Source organism: Peromyscus eremicus, chromosome 16_21, assembly GCF_949786415.1.
Source record: "Peromyscus eremicus chromosome 16_21, PerEre_H2_v1, whole genome shotgun sequence".
Taxonomy (NCBI): Eukaryota; Metazoa; Chordata; class Mammalia; order Rodentia; family Cricetidae; genus Peromyscus; species Peromyscus eremicus.
The window spans coordinates 63817454-63833074 of NC_081432.1; the positions used below are offsets into that span (position 1 = coordinate 63817454).

The 15621-nt window shown below is 45.9% G+C and overlaps 1 protein-coding gene across 1 annotated transcript in view; it reads right to left on the bottom strand.

The window, feature by feature from the left end:
• Rftn1 (raftlin, lipid raft linker 1) overlaps positions 1 to 15621 on the bottom strand; it is a 196992-nt gene that overhangs the window by 33492 nt on the left and 147879 nt on the right. Inside the window, exon 7 of the mRNA XM_059281590.1 lies at positions 11545 to 11660. Coding sequence (XP_059137573.1) covers positions 11545 to 11660 — 116 coding nt within the window. The remainder of the gene's footprint in view (positions 1 to 11544; positions 11661 to 15621) is intronic.

Below are 15621 nucleotides of genomic sequence, written 5' to 3' on the forward strand. Positions count from 1 at the left end.
ATGGAACATAAAGAGAATTGACTCCTACAAGTTGTTCTCTGACTTCCACAGGTGTGCTACAGCATGTGCACCCACATATACACAAACACATGGGCATATACACATACACATAAAATAAATGTTAAAAAATGAAAATCAGGATCTTATAGAATCATTTCCCACTTTTCTAATCCCATCCTAATACACCCTGTGTTGACAGATGGTGATGACAGAATCCTTCCACCTGCCTGCTGGAGCTACAACATCCACCCTCTGCAGCTACAGGGGCTGGTTCTTGGGGCCTGGGCCTGGACCACCCATCATTCTGGGGCTCTGAACCTCACCACTGGCTCCCTGAATTGCCATTCTCTAGAGTAGAGGATTTAAGTGTGTGCTGGTTTGAGCCAAGGCCTTACAATAAACCCCATGGTAGGTGTGGGTGTGTATACCATCTACTTTAGTTCTGCTTCCCCAGAAAACCTGATATCCCACCTTCCGATCACTCCAAAGCACACACAATAGGTTCTGTTTAAGGGTTTTGTTCTGTTTTTAAGTGTATATGTTTGTCTATGTGTGGCAGGGGGATGTAGTGGTGGAGGCCAGAGGAGAATGCTGGATCCCCTGGAGCTGGATTTAGAGGCAGCTGTAAGCTGCCTGACATGGGTGCTGAGAAGTGAACTTAGGTCCTCTTCAAAAGCAGTCTGTGCTCTTAACTACTGAGCCATTTCTCCAACTCCCAAGTAATAGTTTTTAAAAGTATATTTGCTATGGAATGGTCTCTCTGTATGCCGTGAATGTGTTGTTACCATTGATTATACAGAAGCTGCTCTGGCCTATGGCAAGACAGGTTATAACCAGGCGGTAAATCTAAGCAAAGATATAGGGAGAAGAAAGGCGGAGTCAGAGCAGACACCAGCCCACTGTCCAGGGAGCAATATGCCAACAGACTGGTAACACCATGGCTATGTGGCAAAATATAGATTAATAGAAATGGGTTAATTTAAGATGTTAGAGCTAGCTAGCAATAAGCTTGAGCCAATAGATCTGTTTGTAATTAATATTAAGCCTCTGAGTGATTATTTTATAAGCAGTTGTGGGACCATGGGACTGAGAGGGACAGAGAAAAGGCTCCAGCTACATTTGGTACCAACTGTCGGGCACTGATCCACATAGACCTGAGAGAGCTTAGAGATTCTGAAAGCACAGAAGCAGAGCCACACTGGGCTTCCTGGTCTCACAGTCTCAGGCCAGCAGCAGTGCAGACTCGTCTCCCAACAACTGCCTACAAGATGGAGCTGGCCTCCAGCTGCCATGCGCTAAGCATCATGGTGGATTTCCACAGTCTCTCCCACAAGCCGTGGTGCAGAGAGGCTTCTTCCAGCTGCTGCCTGCGCACTTGGGAGCACAGCTGGGGGCTTAAAACCACAGCTCCACACTACTTAACACTGCTTCCCAGAATTGGGGTGGTAAGCGTGACTCGTTGGTACCTGTGCCATGTTGGAAAGCTGAGCGGGGTGGAGCCAGCAGCCAAAGCCAGACTTTCATCCTAGCCTGCAGCTTAACAGTTTAAAAACTTTTCTGGCAAGAAAAGGATTAAAAATAAAGACAGATTCGGATGAAAAAAAAAACCTCTAAACAAGTTACAAGATGTTTAAAAATATTTGTAGGCTTGAGAGAGAAAGGCATACAGAAAGCTCTTAGAAAAGAAATAGAGTAAAAAAAGAAAGCCACGTAAAGATGGAAAATACACAGAGAGTCTGGGTACTGTATATTATTGTGTTGTCTTTGGAATTTTTAACTGCTATGAGACATTTGATTGTAAAGGCTGCTAGATTAAACCAACCTATATATTTTAGAAATATCTTGATTCTAAGGTTTAAGTCAGAAGACATGCTGCTTTGGAAGAGGTTCTGCTTTTGTGTCCACAGAAGATGAGAAGCTATGGATTGCTTTCAGGTTAATATGGTTCCATCGAAGAAGACCCCCTGAGAGGTCACCAATGGGCTCTATGGCCCAGATGATCCAACATCCAGAACAGTTTCAAGGCAACTGGTTGAGATGATGCAGCCTCACAGACTACTACAGCCAAGATTTAACCATAATTCTAAATTTCACAGGAGCCCCATAAGACTGCCAGTACCCCCAATCAGCAGGGCATAGTATGAAAAGCTATGCCCAAATTCCCAAAATACTGTTTATGAATGTTTGTTTTTATTTAAAGGGGGTTGATTATATATGGTTATAGTCAATCTCTTTCTAAAGAAAAAAAAGGGGGATATGATATAGAAATGATGAACAGAAGACAGATGATTGAATCTACTTTAAAAAAACAACTGTTAATCTCAAAATACTTTATACTGGTATGGATTTTGGTTTATTAAAACAAATTTAAGGCCAATTTTGTTATACTATATGTACATTTATACTCTTGTTTAAGGTATTATGTTTATTCAGCTCATTTAAAACTGTAATATATGGTTAAGAAATACCAATTAATAGTCACCTATAATAGTCAAACTTATAGTGATGTTAGTTAGGTTTCCTAGATATGCAGAGATACATTTCAGATGGATAGGTAATCCTCAGATACTTCAAAGACCTACAGAATATGGCATTTAAAATGTTTTAAGAACTTAGACTTTTCTGGACAGTGAGACACGTCTGTTCCTGGCAGCACCAATTACTTCAAAGGAGATGATGGGCATCAAAGAAACTGGTAAAGGAATTTTCTTACAATGTGGAAAAGGATAGACATTTGGGCAAGAAACTGCTCTTGCCTGGACTGCTTGATAAACTGGACATGCAGGGCCCATAGGAAAGTGACCACTGAACTTTGACAAAATGAAGTGAGATGGTCCTTCAGGTTCCTGCTTCACAGAAGAAACTGCCAGACATTCTGTGGGACACAGAGGAAAGCGACTGATGAACTTTGCCAATAGATGGAACAGTCCTTCAGATGTCCTGCTTCACTGAAAAGAATGCCAGAGACTCTAGGCCTATAGGCTGAAGACGGATGCCCCAACACTGCAGAGGAACTTTGGGTGACTATCCAGGCAGCCAGATGTCTCTCATTTCCAGAATTTTGGAAGTTGCTTACAATGCACTTCCTGTTTACTCGGGTAATATTTATTACATCCTGGGGTCTTTGATGGAGCTGAAGACTAAATAGTTATAATTATAATTTTCCTTAGTTATAATAAAATATAAATTAGATGTAAAACTTTAGACTCACAAAGACAGGATAGATGATAGGGTATTTTCTTTAATTTTGCCAAATACAAATACAAATAGACTAGATATTTTAACTGTAATTCTTGCTTGGTAACTATTTTGTTACATGTAATTTTACTATGTTAAAATGAAAACCTTCCTCTTTGATTAGACAGAAAAGGGGAAGTGCTGTGGGATGGTCTTTCTGTATGCTGTGAATATGTGTTGCTATAATTGGTTAATAAAAAAGCTGCTCTGGCCTATGGCAAGGCAGGTTATAGCCAGGAGAGATACAGGGAGAAGAAAGGTGGAGTCAGAGCAGATGCCATCCAGCTGCAAAGGAGCAAGATGCCAGCAGATCGGTAATGCCATGGCCGTGTAGCAAAATATAGATTAATAGAAATGGGTTAATTTAAGATGTTAGAGCTAGCTACAAATAAGCCTGAGTCATAGACCAAATAGTCTGTCATTAATATTAAGCCCCTTAGTGATTATTTTATAAAAACAGCTGCTGCCCAGGTGGGACAGAAAAAAGGCTCTGGCTATATATATTTGTGAGACTGGAGTGATTACTTGCAGGTAAAAGTGCTTGCTGGGCAAACATAAAGACTGAGTTTGAATCCCCAGAACCCAAATAAAAGCCAGATACCTAAGACAAGCGTCTGTACAATCCCCATGCTCTTACAGGGAGGCGGGAGCAGAGAAAGGCCAGCACACTGGTGTATACGGTAGGGAAACCACAGAGACCCCCTTTCCCAAACAAGGTAACCTGTGAGATCACCTCCTCAGGCTGTCCTCTGTCCTCCACATAGGTGCTGCGGCATGCACAGGACTGCATTCTCACACACAAACGTACTCTGTGCACACAGACCCCACCACTGCATTTGTTACAGGATTTGAACCTGAGATCACTTCTTCCATCTGCTCTTCCTCTGTGATGGGACTCTAAATGCACTTTGCCCCTATCTCCACCACAGGGGCATGCCTGCCTCTTCCCCCATCAGCATTAAAAGGCTCCTGCGACTTAGAGTCTTTCACCCCACAGGGAGCTTGACAAGGAAGAGAAATTATTGATGGATATGGAAAGGCCAGGAGGTGAGAAGCCATTTTTAATGCCCACACTCCTTCTCTTCAGTTAAAGGGAATCAATCCTTCCTGCCTGACTTTCCTCCATCCATCACATTCTCATGCTTGCTGACACACAATAGGAATTCAGCACTTACTTGTTGGATGAATTTTTCAAATAATCTCACTGCTCATATCTGGAGGAAAACACGGATATGTCAGAGACAACACAATGGAGTTTATAAAAGAAATGTGTAGACAGATTAAAAGTTATACTTTTCTTCCGCCACCCTATGATGGAAGCTGTCACCTTAGTGAGACCTTTCTTCTTAAACACCTTCCCTGAAGTCACCATGGGAGAACCATGTGCCTCTCAGTGTCGAATACTGCTGTCCCAGCTAATACGCTCTTCAGTCCCAGATAACTGACTCCTGAAAGTGATGTGAGTCAGTAACTCAGCTCAGCCAACCGCTGGGAGAACCTGGGGCTTCCCACAGAGGCTTTGACTTGCGATAAGGATGGACACAAGAAGAGAAGGAACCGCTCCTGTTGATGCCTCGTCACCTTGTGACTAGGATCCTAAGGGGAGACTTGGCAGGTTCCCAACCGTGGAGAGATCCACAAACTGTTGAAAAGACTGACTTTGTGACCCTCCTTACCACACTCCTAGCTTGTTGCTCTGGCTCATAAAGTGAAACCCCACTCCTGCCAAAACCACTTCTAGCTGGCTCTCCTCCGTCAGCAGCAGAAGACACCCTAGTGGACACACAGGGGCATGGCCCTTGTTCTCATCTTGGAACTTCAGCCCCAGGCTCTGTTGGCCTCTCCTTTCCCCATTCCGATCCATCTCCCCAAGCCACATAATGTCAGGAACAACTGTTTTGAGATCAGACTCTGATGAAATCTCCAACCCACAGCTCCCCACTCTTGCCTCAGCTATCAGGTTTCCCACAGACTCTTCCCATGTAAACACACTGACAATTTCACTCTACACAGCAGCCTTGGAGACGCAATCATGCATGATATGCCCGTTTCCCAGGGCTGCTAAATGGTAGAGCATGTGCCCATTACACATGAAACCCCGAGTTCAAATCCAGCACCATGAAGTAAACTAATTAAGCCTATGAAAATGGTGATGTTTTCCCTCACTGGCGGCATCATACTACACAGAGCTGTGTTAGAGTTGACCTAAGAGATGACCAACAGGATGTCCACAGCCACATTGAGACCTATTTCTGGAGACATGGCTCCCATGATTATGGAGGCTGACAAATGCAAAATACGCAGAACAGGTTGCAGATTCCAAGACCAGACATGGCAAACTAGAATTTGAAGGCAGTAATGGAAACAGGATCTCTTCTGAAGAAGTCAGTCTCTTAAGGCCTTCAACTGATCGGGCAAGGATCAGCGACACTCAGAAAGGCATCACACTTTCTAGCTCCCTGATGTGCATCGAAACACGCCTTTGCACAGTATCTAGCTGTTTGGACAACAACCAGGTAGCAGAGCTAACACACCAATGCAGAACGGTAGCAGGACAGCTTCTGCGACTCTGTCCCTTTAACACTTCCGGGATCCCTTCTTTGTCAGTGTGGATAGAGTGATACAAGACCGGTGGGGACATGGGCACTGAGGCTGCTGTCTCTTCTTTCCCCACCACTAACTGCAGAGACCACACCCCTTCTGTACCTTATGAACACCGGTATTTGCTTCTCTGGGAGAGACAAATGTTAGAAAACATTATTCACACTCTGTAAAGTTCCTCCACTTTGTCTGAACAACAACACTTCCATAAACTATAGTACTTTAGTCCATATAACTATTGTAACTTGTTTTTCTGAACGCCTGCCCTCCTCACTACTGGCCCCCCCAGGAATGCCTGGCCAAGAGAGATGTTTACGGTCCCAATCACCTGGCATTCTTTAACACATTCACTGAATGTATCTTTGCAACTGATACTTGCAGACCAAAAAAGGCGGGGGACTTTGCCCTTCCTGGGTTGTTTCTAGACTCCAGACCTCCTCTACTAGATCTACCCCACCCCAGCCTGAGCTGTCTGTCCTTCAGTTGCTCGTTCCCTTGCCTGTCTTTCCGTTTTGAAGAATTTGGAAATGGGAGAGACAGAACTGCTAAGTTGGCAGTGGGTACTTTAAAGTTAATAGATACTGCCTCCCAAGGCATCCTGAACCTTAGAGATGAGCCCATCGTCCAGGAAAGGTGTGCAGCTATATGATCCAAGACACTGGAGCGCCATGGTCAAGGTGGGGGGGGAGGTGCGGGATTGGATAAAAGCCACTGCACTGAGAAGGCTGCCCACACAGACCTGGGGTTCGGAGAACTCTGCCCAAGCCCCCCACATGCTATGACTTGCTCTGGAGTGGGACAGGATGGAGTTACCACTGGGGAGAGATTGCGTCTTACTTCCTGGTCCTTCCATAGGAATGATGATTCATGGAAAATCATCTGAATTACAGGTAAAAGGTATAGATCTCTTGACTGTGGCAAGAAAAACTATGATTTAAAACCAAAACAGTTTTCTTGGAGAAATCATGGCAAAAAAAAAATGTTCCAGATGGTTTGAGTGAATAAATATTGGCTCCTTTGTCAGAGCAGAAAGTGGTAAATTTTAGATGCTGCAGAATGGAAGTTACACTCTGGCAAATCCATGTGGTGGATCCTCGAATGAATACTTAAAGAGATGGCTGGGAGCCTTTACAAAAAGGACTGATGCCCAGAACCCTGCAGAAGGTCATGGAGAATGGATGAGAGCCGTGACTTGTCACAGGGGTTCCTAGATGGAGATTCAGTGATGGGAACAGCATGTCACCTGGTCTCTCACGACAGCCTGGAGTAAGATGGAGAGCTACACGGTGGGACGAAAAGCCTGTCTGGACCACTGCACAGACTGTTCCTCTCAGGGGACTGGAGAAGTCTCTGAGGTGTGTCAGGGATAATCCAGCCTTTCAACGCTGGGTCAACACTGGAATCATGTGGCAGCCAAACTGCTCATGAAACCTTCTGAGATCACAAAGCTAGATGACCTTCCAAATGTGGGCTGCCATAACCACAACTTGAAATGTCTCAACAGAAGCTGGGTGTGATGGTGCAGGCCTGAGGTTCCAGCACAAACATCACAAGTTCAAGGCCAGCCTGGACCACAAAAGGAAACCCGGTCTTGAAAACTAAGGGATGGGAATGAAGGTCAATAGCAGAGTGTTGAGTTAGGCTGTTTCATCTTCTAAACCATTGAACAAACAAACGGATAAACTGCCCCAAAACCGCTCTTTTTCAGAGAACTCAGGTGAGTCTTTTGAAGGCTAAACTCCTTTCTCAGAAATGAAGCTGAATCCTTTTTGAAGTCTAAACAATTTAGAATATAAACTGGAAGTCTAGAAGGAAATCATGAAAATCCAGGACGCGGCCTTCAGCTCTCTCTCTACGGTCTGAAGAAGCCAGTATTGCCCCCGCTTCACACACGGCGAGGTGGGATTCCATCCAAGAGACCCCAATTTAAAAGCACCGGCTAACAGATGTGCATTTGGTTTTCACCCCTTCACTTTAGCCGACCTTTCCAATAAACCTACTAGCCACACTGGAATATGGAACTTGGGCAACTCAAATCTGTGTTCCCAGGCCATGGCCCCTCAAAATGGCTCCAGAATAAACTCTCTTGTTCCCTTTAAGGTGAGAGCTTTGGTTTGGCTTTGACAATTTGCTTTGACAATTCCTCTGGGCTGTCATGTCCAGACACACGGACTCGGAGACTTTTGGTCCACCCATCTGTCTCTTTCCCTCTGTCTTGCTCTGCACTTGCTCTTTCCAACTGATTACCCTTTCTACTCAGACTCTAGTTTGAAAATCCCCCACATGAATGTCCTCCAGGGGCTCCTCTTATCTTCCTCCCAGGTACCTGGCACTTTAGGCTATGGATTTACAATTAAGGCAACACAACTATTTTCTTTCTTATTAATCTATTTATTTATTTATTTATTTTATGTGCATTGGTGTTTTTGCTTGTATGGATGTCTGTGTGAGGGTGTCAGATACTCTGGAACTGAAATACAGACATTGTGAGCTGCCATGTGGGTGCTGGGAATAGAACCCAGGTCCTCTGGAAGAGCAGCCAGTGCTCTTAACCACTGAGCCATGTCTCCAGCTCCCCACAACTATTTTCTTTTTCTTTCTTTGAGACCTGGTTTTAGTTTATAACCTGGCACCACCACCCCTGGCAATTGCCTTATTTGTCCTCACACACTCCCTAGCCAAAATTCCTTTGAGACTAAGACCAAGGCAGTAGGTGGAGAATCGTGTCATGAGTGACAGCAGGCAGGATGGGCTCCTGTTTAGAGTGGCTCTGTGTGCCAGGGCCTACAGTCACGGTTTTCAATTTACTTTCTCCTTGGAGTTGGGGATTAAAATAGTGTCGTACTATGTAGTCCAGCCTGGCATTGAGCTCTGGGCAATCCTCACGTCTCACTCCCCAGAGCTGGAATTACAGGTCCAGGTCACCAGACCAGACTAGAGTCTCTTCTTTAATTTGTTCTAGCTCTGAGACATCGTTGGTGTCCCCTGACAACACTGAGAATGGAAAGAGGGAGGGCGTGGGTTTCCTCTCTACACTGAGGGGCTGGGCTTGGAACTGGAGGGCCATGTCTGCACAGGTTCCTAGTCTGCTTCCTGCTCTCACAGTGTTGTATTGTCTAAGGGCTGACAGCTAGCCAGGCTCTCTCTCTGGTGAAAGTGTGTGTGTGTGTGTGTGTGTGTGTGTGTGTGTGTGTGTGTGTAAAAAGGGGAGCCAAAACACAGTGACAGAATTGGACCAGGCCTGAAAGCCAGGCCAGGAATGAAGGGGCAGGTCAGCTCTGACCAGTGAGAAAGGAGAAAATGCAGACAACAGCATCTCACACTCCTGTAGCAGGCCTGGCAGGAACGGGGGTATCTAAAGAAACATTTTTGTCTCTCAATCAGACCACCGAAACAATGGACCCCAAAGAAACAGGAATTCTCCCAGGAATCCCACGCTGGGAAGTAAAGATGGACTTACAGAGTCACTCGATCTCTCTGCCCCCTGTTCCAATGTGGCCACATTGACTAAATCTCTCCTTTTTACACTATCAAATCTAACTCTTATAATTATCTTATTGAGAGGACCAGTGGCCAAACCTGGCTTGGGGCATAGGTTGTGACCCCAACTTTGATAATATCCAGAGCCCAGGAGGTTAGAGGCTAGCCTGGGAGGGAGCTGCTTGTCATGAAAACAGGGTCAAGTGGAAGCTAAGAGGAACTGTAATGTTTGGGTGGGGACAACCAGGTCACAGCCACCTGCAGCAGCCTCCCTCAGAGGGAGGAAATGGCAAGCCCCAGGGGAGAGCATGTGTGACTCTTTGTAACCCTCTAATGGACTTCAGGATTCTAGGAGAAATGGCACCCTAATTCCCATTTCCCCAAGGAAGTTTACAGGCTTCAGCCACCTTCAGATATCTTGATATCTAAAGGCTACCAGTGGCACCCACAAACACACACACACACACACACACACACACACACACACACACACACAACGAATCTAATGGGTAAGCTTAAGTAAGTGTGCCCCTCCTCCCCATTAAGTCACTCACCAGCAAGATCCCGCCCTCCCTTCTGGGCAGTGCAATACCCCCACTCCACTCCTGCACAGGAATGAGAGAAAGTCTGACTGCAAGTCCATACTACGGCGTCTCAACTGCGACCATATGACATGAGACCTCCCCCTTCTCCAACCTGTACGGAGGGAGCCCACTCCATGGCATGGACCTGAACACTCCTCAGAGCCCTGCTATGCTGTCCACCTCTGGCATGAGTGTCTAGGGTGTCAATGGCTATTCCAACAAAGCTCTTATCCAACAGGATGATCTGCTTCAGTGCGTGCCCTAGAACTCCAAACCCATTTTCAGGTACCTGCCCAGGCGTAAGGGGAAAAAAGCATTTTATAGGCCAAATGGTAGAGAAGGAAGATGTAGTTGGACTCAGAGCAGCATGAATAAGTTCAAGCACACCCATGTGTCCCAGAGATGGCCTGGCTATGGGTCAGAATGAGTATTCAATGGAGCCTCTTCAGAGGGTCAAGCCTTCTGCAAACCTGTCCCCAGCTGGTAACGAACTCAAAGGGTAGAGATTCTCAGAGTTTCATCTTTCGACCACCAGCAGCAACTCATTTAACAGGGCGTTACAAATTCAAAATTCTTGGGACTGGTCTCAGAGTTACTGTTAGAGACTGACTATTTTGTGTCCTAACTAAATTTACCCTCAGTGCAGAGATGGGCCTCTAAGGAAGCAAATATGGTTAAATAAGGTCACAAGAGTGGGTCCCTGATCCATTAGGATTAATGTCCTAAGAGACACCAGAGAGCTCACTGGCTCTCGCCCATAAGCATACTCTGAGTGAGTAGCTTTCTACAAGCCAGATCAGAGCCTTGAACAGAAACCAGCTGAGGGAGGGGAACCCTGACCTTGGACTTTCCAGTCTCCTGAATGGTACAAAATCAGGTCTGTGGCATTTTGTTATTAGTGGTCTGGGCTGAAAGTATATTTCCAGGGTGGGTCCCAAATAGCTATGCTTGAGAAATTCTGCGTGTGACTTAGACAAAAGTCATTCTTGAGAAAAGCTGGTCTAGTCATGGGCTGAGACTGTCTTAAAACACCCATGCTTCATGGCTGGAGGAAATCCAGGGACTCTTATAGGGAAGACAGCTATTTCAAAGACACGGGACCTGGGTTGATTTCTCCTACCCAGAGCTATGTAGTGGTCTCATGGTCATCACTTCTCAAATATGTCCTGCAGCGCTTGGTGTGGAGCCTCAGACAAGGGACCCTAATCCTGAAAACAGCATTTACCTCTTTGCTCACTGACAAAGCGCTCCTGTTCATTTCTTCCAAGGACGGCTTACAGGAGCTGGCCAGATTCTACCTCTGAAAACTATGTGGCTCTTACTGTTACAGTATTATGAACATGCATCTTTACATCAATTGTGTTAACAGTGATATGCAAATTAACCAAAGGCAACTCTGTACCCGGTGGTCTGACATACGCAAAGATACATGTTTTTTCTTGTAGAAAGAGATGTGGAGTCCATCCCAGGGTGGGGGCAGGGTATAAGAGAATCAAGAGGGTCCTCACAGGGTTAACCCAGGTGAGCCCCCATCAGAAGAAAGGCACAGCTGGGCAGCAGCCTCACAGTCAGCTGGAGCAAGTCATGAAACCATCTCTCCCCAGACAAAAGCAGCGATGAGGCAAGGCAGCGCCACACTTACTTCCAGAACCGTCCATTGTTCCACAACAATAGCGTCATAGCCCTGTGTGGTTTTGCTATCTTCTGTGGAGACAGCTTCAAAGATGAATACTCCATCTGTCAGGCCATAGAAAGAGTCTGTGGAAACAACAACAACAACAAAAAAAAAACCAGTTGAGGTGGGGGATGTCTGAGCTGTCTGTGGCAGAAGTCTTACAAACAGCAAGAATTTTCAACTGCATTCATTAATAATCCCAATCAGAACATCTTTTCAGAATGTTAATTAAAGATGGCATACACAGCCGCAGAGTCTAGCCCCATCAGGATGAATGAGAGTAATTTACCTCACACTTTTGAATAATATCCTTGATTTTATGAGCCCAAATTTCATCATCGGTAATCACCATCAGCTTCACGTGCTTACCTTCCTGTTCATGATCCAGTGTCAGGATGCACTGGGAAGAGCTTACCCAGGGCAAAACATGGATTTTAGAGGAAAACTGTATTTAAGCAAAAGAGATTTTTTTAAAGACAGGATAGATTCAACATGCCAAATCTAAGCTTGTCAGTTGTGCTCTGGATGTGTTAATTCTAGGGCGTTGGGGGTGCAATGTGGTCATGTACCAAGGATGTGTCTGGCAGCCCCTGTCAAGAGCTGTGGTTTGGGAGGGAGCTTCCCAAATGATTTACCACTGGAAATGTTCCTGGGCACTGTCAGTCAAGAGAGTGGCTTCTGCATACTGTACAGTCCGACAAGCCGACTGGGGACGGGCGGCATTACCTGAGAATGTCTTAGTGACCAGGTCTGAAGGAACAGGGCCGAGTCTGCCATGCAGAACATGTGCCTGTGCCTTGTGACTTGTCTACTCATCTGTGAAACAATCTACTCTGCAAACACTGCTCAGTCTCAATGAACTGCTGACCAACCAGCCAGATTCCAGCTCAATCTCTGGGAGGGAAGAAGTCCCATGATGCTTTGCTGCTTTGCTTGCTCCTCCTACTCCTAGGTGTACAAAGAGGGAGAGCGAGGCGGGAAGAGAGCTCGAGCTGGAAGCAGAACTTGCTCGCTCTTGGGTCACGGGCTTCCAGCCTCAATAAATGGGGGAAGTAGATGTCTACTGAAGCCCCCCCCCCCCCCCCCCCCCCCCCCCCCCGTCCTGTAGGCTTACAAACACACACCACTCAGGGCCTCATATTTGCACAACAACAACTTCACCTACCAAACTTTCTCTAGCCCCCTCCTTTAGCTTTTGTCTTGTTTTGCTTTGCTTTTAAGTAATTTTACAAGTAATGATTACAGAGAAATACTCTTGAGAGCCCTGATCATTGTTAGGACAGACTAAAAGAAGTAAGATGGGGTGTCAGGATGGCCTTTCCGGGGTAGCCACTTCAGACCTTCCTAAATTGCTCTCTAGGAAGTCGTGCAGCTAAAATTCTTCTCAACACCACCAGTGTTCCTCCATCCCACACCTCTGTAGGCTCTGAACAGTTCCTTTTCAAAATTTGCCAATCTGATAAACAGGAGATTTTTTTTCAACATTTATTAGCCATAGAGAATTAATGTCTAGTTTGTGTTTTTTGCTCATTTTTATTGGGATTTTAGATATTTTTAGGTATTTATAAAATTTTTATACATAAAGAATAGTAAGTGCAGCCTTCTATTTATTGTTATTGTTGCAATAACTTTCTCCTATTGATGTCTTTTAAATTTTATTTGTGGAGAACACAAAAGCTGCAGATGTTATGTATTGAGAGTTTTTTTAACAGGAAGGGCACTAAGCAAGCAGGTGATGTGGATCTCCAGGGTCCTGAGTTCTGGCAGAAAGGGGACAGCCTGCGGGCAAGCGCAGTGGGGCGGGGCAGCCAGTGACCCACGAACTGCAGAGTCCTCAGAAGAGACCTGAGACTCAGGTGACCGGTGGGGAAAGGAACAGTAAGAAGACTTCTCCAAGGTAATAACAGGCAAGATGCAGAGCCTGAAACCATGCATGGGGTTGAATCTGACCTCCAACGTCTCTGTTACCATTTTGGAAGGACATGCCCCATATAGTCAGCTGGATCCAGGAAGATGAAAGTCATGTGGAGTGGAGCTGCCCTAGTGGACCAGCTGGGAACAGCTCACCAACAGACTGTGCAGGAGCTTGGTAGGGATCACAACAGAGCTCCAGCCAACCAGAAAACCCAGCGGAATAAATTGCTACTCTTAAGCCAAGGAGTTTGGGGATGGTTTGTTACATGGCATTCCTGTGGCAATAATGAACTGATTGACAATGCTCAACCTCGATGAAGCATCATGAAGCCAGTGTACTTGCTCAGTGATTCCTGGAGCACCAGCAGCCTTGACCTCACTCCATTTTCATTACGTTCCCCCAAGTGAGCCAAGTGCACACTTTGGCTCCTTTTTAACCTCCCCTGCCCCCCTCCACTGCCCTCCATCTGGGACTCTACCATGCACCAGCCTCGGCAAGCTTGTGTCTCTCTAGTGCTCAGTGAGAGTGCCCTGAGTGTTAGTTTGCTGGTCTCCAAAGGACAAGTAACACAGATGACCAGGGAGAAGTGCCCCTCAGTTGAACAGCCTTATGTGTACTGGGGCCCAGGACAAGCACAGTCCAAAGTCCAGCTCAGCTTTAAGTGCTCAGTAACACTGCCAGGGGAGAGCCCCTGCCACAGGAGAGCTACCTAAGATGCTGAAGAAAAGCTTCCTCAGTCCTGACCTATGGCTGTTCAACACGGGAAGACACACAGTAGCTTCTCAAGGATCTTACAGCACAGTACACAGTTCCTCTAGACCTCTAGAAAATTCAGAAGTGGCCCTCTGCCTCTACAGGGTCCATTTCTATGGAGTCGACAAACAGCATACAGGAAAACAGGAAAATCTGTGTTAAACAAGAACACCCTTTTCTTTGCCATTATTCTCTGACAAACCATTTATTCAGCATCTCCTCTGAGTTAAATATTATAGGTCATCCTGTGGTGACTTAAAGTGCACAGGAGGCTATATAGAGTCAGTATGCCATTTTACACAAGGGGATGAGCATCTGCAGATCCGAACACCGGAGTTCCGTGGACCAAACCCTTTGGATACTGAGGGATGACAGCCATCCAACTTCCAAAGCCTCTCCCTACGTCTTCTCAACCGAAACACCCAGCCCTCTAAAGGCACCTGCTGGGCTGTAAGTACTAACATGCCCATTTCTACAAACATACCACGGCTTTAGTCTGTCAACAGTGCGGTGAGGCAGAGTTGAGACCCCCAGGTAGAGGGGGCGAATGTGGGCCTTCCCGATGCCCTTCCCACTGTGTCTGGCTCCCGCCCCTTCCTCCTCAGCCACGGCCTGTCTCCCCACCTCATGCCCGCTGCTCTGCTTTGCCCTCCTGAGTACAGAAGGCTGAATCACCTACTTGTCTACAACAAAGCAGTTTCAGAACAGCTGTCAAAACTTGGTCATCTGTAACGGCAGACGTCAGTGAACTCCGGAGGACAGACGGCTGGGCTTTTAAGGAGCCGTTGCTTTGATGGACTTGTCTGCTCTTCTTCTCATTCCCTCTACTGCTCAGCCTCCCTGAAGTGTGTGACAACCTGAGTGTAAATAGGTCCATTTCAGAGTAAAGACTCCTGATGTAAAAAGGTTAAACCATCCTCCACTTATGGAAAGCATTCTGTCGTCACTGTATTTTTTATTAAAGATGCTTCCCTACAGTGCACAAAGAGCTATGTGCCGGGGTGCTACATAAATATTTGATGCTGGTCTTTTGGCAAAAGGCCACCTTAACATTCCAAGCTTGTGATTTACAAGAAGGACATGGAAAAAAATCTAGCATACCATTTCAAGAGGTAAATTCTATGCTCAGTTCTCTTCTGTAGATATTAAGTGTAGAGTTCACTTCCAAGCTCAGACTGTGGTACTGGCTGGTAAAGTATCTGGAATGCGCACACCAGGCCAAGTGCTCAATCAGCTTGTCTAGTCTCTGCAGGTTTATAAACGAATGTTATTTGATGGTTCTTTGAACAAACTAGGGTAGGACTTGACTGTCCACACTGAAGTGGACAGTTAAGTTCTGTGGATTTTCAGAGGGCCCTGTTCTCCACTGGAAGCTT